The sequence below is a fragment of the Molothrus ater genome, chromosome 17, assembly GCF_012460135.2.
Source record: "Molothrus ater isolate BHLD 08-10-18 breed brown headed cowbird chromosome 17, BPBGC_Mater_1.1, whole genome shotgun sequence".
NCBI classification, from domain to species: Eukaryota; Metazoa; Chordata; class Aves; order Passeriformes; family Icteridae; genus Molothrus; species Molothrus ater.
In genome coordinates this window covers 14,579,687-14,586,173 of record NC_050494.2, presented here as the reverse complement: position 1 = coordinate 14,586,173, position 6,487 = coordinate 14,579,687, and the positions used below count along the sequence as shown (strand labels likewise).

Genomic DNA, 6,487 nt, shown 5'->3' with positions numbered 1-6,487 from the left:
GCGGCTGCTCGGGGCTGCCGACGGCAGAGGGAGGTCTTGCATCTCGGAGAGAGCGGGGCTCACTCCTCCCGCCGCAGGGCTCGGCCCAGCCCCTCCGCCGTGGGCTTCAGGGAGCTCCTGCAGCCCTGCCGTGAGGGTTCACAGCCCGTCCCAGGGCCAGAGCTTCTCTTCTTCCCAGCACGGCCTCCCTTGGCGGGAGGAGTCTGCCCTGCAGCCAGATATTCATGGAGACGTGGGGCCAGGGGAGTAAAAAGACTTTTCAACAGACTTGTTGCCCTGGAGGTGGTTGAAGTGTATCTGTGAGTTCCTTGGGCCGGTCCTTGTGTGTCCGGGACTGGAGCTGTGCCGCGGGCTGGTGGCAGCTCTGCTCTGAGCGCCCTGGGGCTCAGCTGATGGTGAGGATGGGACGCTCGAGAAACTCACTGCCGCTTCCAGGCCGTGAGGCACTGCCGAGCCGAGCCTCCCCTGCGTCCTGCTCTCTGTGCCCTGTCGTGCTGGCTCACAGGCACAGGTAGGTCAGGTCGCTTTCTCCCTTGATCTCGTTTTTTCCCCTAGCACAGGCAAGTTTCCACACGCAGTGGTTGGAACAGATCTGATTGTTACCATTTCAGAAGGAACAGAAAACCACCTCTCTGCGCCCCTCGTGCGAGTGTCCCCGCTGTAACCACATCCGCGGCAGGTGGAGCAGCCGGGCCGGGGGAGGCACCTGCACAGCCCCGCCCGGGGAGCGGCGCCTCGGCACCCCGAGAACGGCAGCACCCGAGCTTTGTGAGCTGTGTCCCCAAGGCCTTCGGGGGCGCTTTTCCCCCTGAACTTCAGGCTGATGCGGGGATGAGTTTTGCAGATAAACACCTGCTGAAAGCCACGGGCAGCTCGACAGCAAAAGAGGGATGATGCAGCAGCGGAGCACATGGCTGCAGGGGAAGGGTTTGCAAATGCGTCTGGTCCGGGCAGGATGCGCGTGGCTGGCAGGACAGGCTCTCCGAGCTGTTCCTGCCCTGAGGAGAGGCTGACGGGGAGCTCAGTCCCTGCCTGCAGCCGTGCCAGTGGAAAGCTTTGCTCCCACTTCTGCATTTCGCGTCGTTGCGGCTAAACAGTAAGACGCGGTCAGCAGGGGCTGGCGCAGCGGTGTGTGATGTGTGACGGCCGAGTCATGAGTGGCCCGGCACATGGCCCTTTTCCGAGTGGCAGGGCCGGAGGAGAGTTCCCAGCAGGACCTGTTCCTCCTGCGGCAGCCGCCAGCAGCTGCCTTGGCCCGGAGCTGAGCGCGGCTCTGCAGCAGGTGGCTGGAGCCGTGCCCTGAGCCCTTCCAGCGGGGAAACCCCCGTGAGCCCGAGGGGAGGCATGAGCTGGGAGCGCAGGCTGCGCCCTCTGACTGCTGCATCTCTGGCCCAGCGCCCGCTGCCCGTGCCTGGGCTCCTTCCCACGGGCACATGGCCCTGGGAGCGGGAAGCCACAGGGAGCGAGCGCCTCAGCGGGGCTGCGTCACCCGCCCTGCCCGGGGAAAAGAGTCAGGGGAAGGCAGCAGGGAAGAGAACTGAGAGCTAGCTGTGGGGATGGCTGCGCTGCCCAAAACCTTCCCAGCAGAAAACAAAAGGTGTCTGGGCAGGTGCTCCTGACCCTGGCAGCGGGAGGGAGTCACCGAGGGCTGTGCCGGATCCATCCCGCTGCTCCAAAAGTTACTGCCTCTTCGCAGAGGATTATTAACTGTGAAGGGTGCTGCACCGCAGGGGCACCGCATCCCGTAGCCGTGGGGAAGGGGAAGGACAGGCAGCAGGGGTGCGGGGATCCCCGCCAGGCACAGCGCCTTCCTCCAGCCCGCACGGCCGCTCTGCCCGCGCTGGGCACGGGCTGTGGGTCGGTCCAGGCTTCCGGACGCGCGGGAGCACCGGCCGGACCCGGAGCACCGGGAGCACGGTCCGGGGAAACGCCCGGGAGAGAAGCCGGGAGCGGCCGCTCGTGCTCCGGCACCGCGGGAGCGGCCCCCGGGCTCCGTCCCCGCGGCGGGGCCGACACCTGCCCGTGCCCGCCCCGTCCCTCCCGGCCATTGGCTGCGGCCCCGCGCCCGCCCCGCGCCGCGCCCCCGGCCCCGCGCCCATATCAGCGGGAGCGGCGGCTCCGCGGCCCCGCGGCGGCGGCGGCACCGGGGCTGCAAGATGCCGCGCTCGTTCCTGGTGAAGAAGCACTTCTCGGCCAGCAAGAAGCCCAACTACAGCGAGCTGGAGAGCCAGGCCGGTGCGTGGACGGGACGGGCCGCGCACGTGGGGCGCTCCGCGGGTGGGGCGGGGGCTCCGGCCCGGGATCTCCCTAAGGCTCCACACAGGAGCCGGCAGGGACTGACTGATTTTTTCCTGGGTTGCGGATTTGTTTGTTCGTTTCAATTTCGTGCGTCTCGTGGCGCGCGATCCCGTGTCCCGGGATGCTGAGGCGCTCCCCGGTACCCCGGGGATGTCGGCGGCTCCCTCGGGGCGCACATGGGTGCGTGGGGAGCTCCCCGTGCCCGTAGCGGGCGGGAGCGCGGGGGTCTCTTCGCCCCATCCCTCGCGGCAAGGCGGGCAGGGGCGCGGGGTCCCCGTGGTGTGAGGCCGGTCACCTTTGCCCTGGGCTGGGCTGCGGCTCTGGGCTCCCGTGGTGGGGCCGGGTTCCCTTTGCTCCTCCGACTCAGGGGTGAGGCGCGGGGCTCCCGAGGGATGGCCTGGGGATGGAGTCCCACTGAGCCCGCGGGGGTGGGCCCCGCTGACCGCCGCTGTCTCCCGCAGTTCTGGCCGCCCCGCTGCTCTACGAGACGTGCCCGCTGCCCGTGATCCCCCCGCCCGAGGTGCTCGGCCCCGGAGCCTACTACCCTCCGCTGGTGTGGGACGCGGGGCTGCTGTCCAGCCTGTTCCCGGGCGGCCCGGGCAGCGAGGCTGCGGGCGGCGCCGCGCCCGCCCTGGACCTGACGGCGCTCTCCAGCGAGGAGGATGAAGGCAAGAGCTCGGGGCCCCCCAGCCCGGCCTCGGCCCCCGCCGCCGCCGAGCGCTTCCGCTGTGCCCAGTGCGCCAAGGCGTACTCCACCTTCGCCGGGCTCTCCAAGCACAAGCAATTGCACTGCGACGCCCAGGCCAGGAAATCCTTCAGCTGCAAGTACTGTGAGAAGGAGTACGTGAGCCTGGGGGCTCTCAAGATGCACATCCGGAGCCACACGCTGCCCTGTGTCTGCAAGATGTGCGGGAAGGCCTTCTCCCGGCCCTGGCTGCTGCAGGGCCACATCCGGACGCACACTGGTAAAGTCCCCTCCTGTCCCTCTCCCTCCCTCCCTTATCACCTCCCGCTTCCCTGCTTCGCTGCCCCAGCGAATCGGCGGGCCGGCTGTTATCTGGGAAGATAAGGGCTTCCCAGACCCCCTTGGCACATCTCTCTGAAATGTCCTTTAAATATCCTCCTGGCTGGAACGGAGCGCAGGGTCAAGGCCCAGCCCGTAAATCTGCGCTGCTGCTGCGAGTGCAGGGCCTGCCCGGAGCCGGCCTGCCAGCCACGGCACAGGCTTCACCGAAATACGGCCATAAAGGGGGCCGTGAGACTGCTGGAGCCCCCCTCCCGTGCCCAAAGCATCCCCCCGTGCCCGCAGCGAGGGCTCCCAGCCAGGGCAGAGCTGCCCATGCAGCGCTGGGTGCTGAGCCCCGCTCCGGGCGCTGCCGGGGTGTGCCCGGCCCGGCTCGGCTCGGCTCGGCTCGGCCCGGCCCGGGCAGGTGCTGCAGGCGGCACCTGTTGGCGCGGGGCCGGGCGCGCAGCTGCAGCCCACCCCACTGCCGCGGCCCCGACAAAGCATCTCCCGAGCATCCTTTGTGGGGCCGTGGGACGGTGTAATTGTGACTTGGCACTGATTTCACACCCTCTTAACGTACTAAAGATGATGGCTGAAGGAAGCCGTGTAGACTTAATTGTGCTTTCCAAATTGAGCATACACATTTGTTTCCTCCGAAAGAGTCTTTCTGGGAGGAATTCGCCCTGGCCAGGCTTTTCAATGCGAGCCGGGCAGGAGAAGGGGGAGCGCAGGGCTCGGCAGAGGAAATAGCTCCACTCACCCTGGGCTGGCGCCTCGCAGCCGCTGCCTGCTATGATATAATTAACACACAGCGCTCGGCTTTCCTGCCGTGCCGCGAGCTCCTCGCTTGGCTCCGCGCAGCAGACCAGGATCATGTCTTCGTTTGTCTGCGCGGCTGCCGTGCTACTTGCAGATGTTTCCAGCATTAATTTTCCGTGGTTCACAGGAAAGGTTTTTCAGGAGCATACAATTCCCAAGCTGGCAGTTCTCCCCCAAGCAATGCTGTACATACCCGAACAATGACAGCCAGCACTTCTTTTCACTGTGCTCTGCACAAACTTTGGCTAATGAATGGCTCCTTCTTTGATATTCCCCATGTGTTGATGCACTGGTTAATTGGGAGCGTTTCTCTTTGTCCCATAGGTGAAAAGCCCTTTTCCTGTACACACTGCAACCGGGCCTTTGCTGACCGCTCTAATCTCCGCGCCCACCTGCAGACCCATTCAGATGTAAAGAAGTACCAGTGCAAAACCTGCTCCCGGACTTTCTCCCGCATGTCGCTGCTCCACAAGCATGAGGAGACAGGCTGCTCCGGCTCTCGCTGAGGACTCTGCTCCCCAGGCCTCTCTCATCACAAATTCCCATATTGTAACTAGTTTCTGTAGGAGTTAGTTTCCTCCATGGCCATTGCAGTGTGCACCGGGCTGGACGCTGCTCCTCTGGCCCCTGGACCCTCACACTCCTCACTTGGTGCCTCCAGTGCAATGCAAGAGCCCGACCATGAAGGATGCTGGGTTGGAAGGGACCTATCAGGATCATCGAGTCCAATTCCTGGCCCTGTGCAGGACACCCCAAGAACCCCACCGTGTGCCCGAGAGCTTCCTGAGCTCAGGCCTGGTGCTGTGACCACTCCTGCCACCCTGGCACTGGGGGTGCAGCCTGCACTCCGTGCCAGGTGTGTGAACTCGGGGGTCACGGTCCTGCCCCAGCCCCTCGGCAGGTGCCCCCCAGCCAGAGGCACTCGGCACCTTGCAGGGCTGGACCTGCACCCTCGAACACTGCCGCCATGTAGCTGGGGGGGTTGGGGGTTTTGGGTTGGGTTTGTTGGGTTTTTGTTGTTTTGTTTTTGGTTTTTTTGTTTTGTTTTTTGTTTGTTTGTTTTTTTGGTTTGTTTTTTTTTTTTTTTGTAACACCATAACCACTTGGTAACTTTCAAGAACCAGTATTTTTTTAAAGAAGGACAAGACACTCCCCCCGTACCCCGAGTGTATATAACCCGCCTGTAGAAGGTGTAACTATGCAATAATACAGTATCCCAGTAGTTGTGAAGCAGCTGCTTCTCCCCAGCACAATGACAATTTGCAATGCCTGCGAGATTAACAGTGTCCATGAAAGGCAGGGGTAGCCATTTCAAACCCCAGCCCTGTTTACAGAGCAGCTATGCACTCAAGCACCTGTTAATATGACTCTTAACAACTGCTTTTCAAGAGAACTGTGACTAATAGCAGGCACTTGTCAGCTGATACAATGGTGGCCTGTCCCAAGGCTGTCCATCGACAGGTGTGTGCCAAAAGCCCTATTTATGGCTATTGACAGGTGCCTCCTGAATGCATCTTTCTTTGGACATTGTTTTCATGGAATCATTACAAAGAGGATGTTTACATTTCAAAGGTACACTGGTATTTATATTTTTGTGCCACAATTTTGTACTGATGAAACTTTTTATATAATGATATACAATTTATTGATATTCAATAAAATCGTTAATTTATTATAGGGTTTTGTGGGTGCTTGGGGTGAACATGCAGCTGTAAGGGGGGAGTGCTGTGCGTCCCCGGCTGCTGGGCTCAGCTCTCCTCCCACCCTCCGGCTGCTCTTGGCCTCTGGCTGCAGGTGCCTCGAAAGTGGTGTTTGCCGGAGGGGATGTGTGGAGAGGAAAAGGCAGTTCCTGCCAGGCAGCTGTGCCCTGGGGCGGGCCGGGCGTGCAGAGATCTCCGGGTTCCCGGTGGAAAGCAGAGCTTGCCGTGTCCCTCCCAGCCCGCTCGGGTGGGCGCTGCTGGAGCCCTGAGCACGGCTGGGTGCAGGTTCCTGCCGCGGCACAGGCTCTGTCCCTCGGCCTGGGAGCTCCCCTGGCTCTCGGCAGGAGCGGCACAGGCTCTGTCCCTCGGCCTGGGAGCTCCCCTGGCTCTCGGCAGGAGCGGCACAGGCTCTGTCCCTCGGCCTGGGAGCTCCCCTGGCTCTCGGCAGGAGCGGCACAGGCTCTGTCCCTCGGGGCTGGGAGCTCCCCTGGCTCTCGGCAGGAGCCAGGGCCGCCCCCAGCCCCGGGGGTGACCCGGTGTGGGTGGTGCGGCGGCAGAGCTGGCACATCCCGTTGTCACCGCAGGGCTCCAGCGCAGGGGGGCTGTCCCCGCCTGGGGGGCACCAAGGGCCAGGCGCTGCGGGGTTCTCCAGCGTCTCTGCCTC

General features: G+C 63.4%; 1 protein-coding gene across 1 annotated transcript; it reads left to right on the top strand.

Moving 5' to 3' along the window:
• Window positions 1–2,156: 2,156 nt before the first annotated feature.
• Window positions 2,157–4,689, top strand: SNAI1 (snail family transcriptional repressor 1). Its single transcript, XM_036395736.2, has 3 exons — window positions 2,157–2,235; window positions 2,760–3,263; window positions 4,448–4,689. Exons 1-3 carry the CDS (start codon window positions 2,157–2,159, stop codon window positions 4,627–4,629), a joined length of 765 nt encoding a protein of 254 aa, XP_036251629.1. The 3' UTR covers window positions 4,630–4,689.
• The last annotated feature ends 1,798 nt before the right edge of the window (window positions 4,690–6,487 follow it).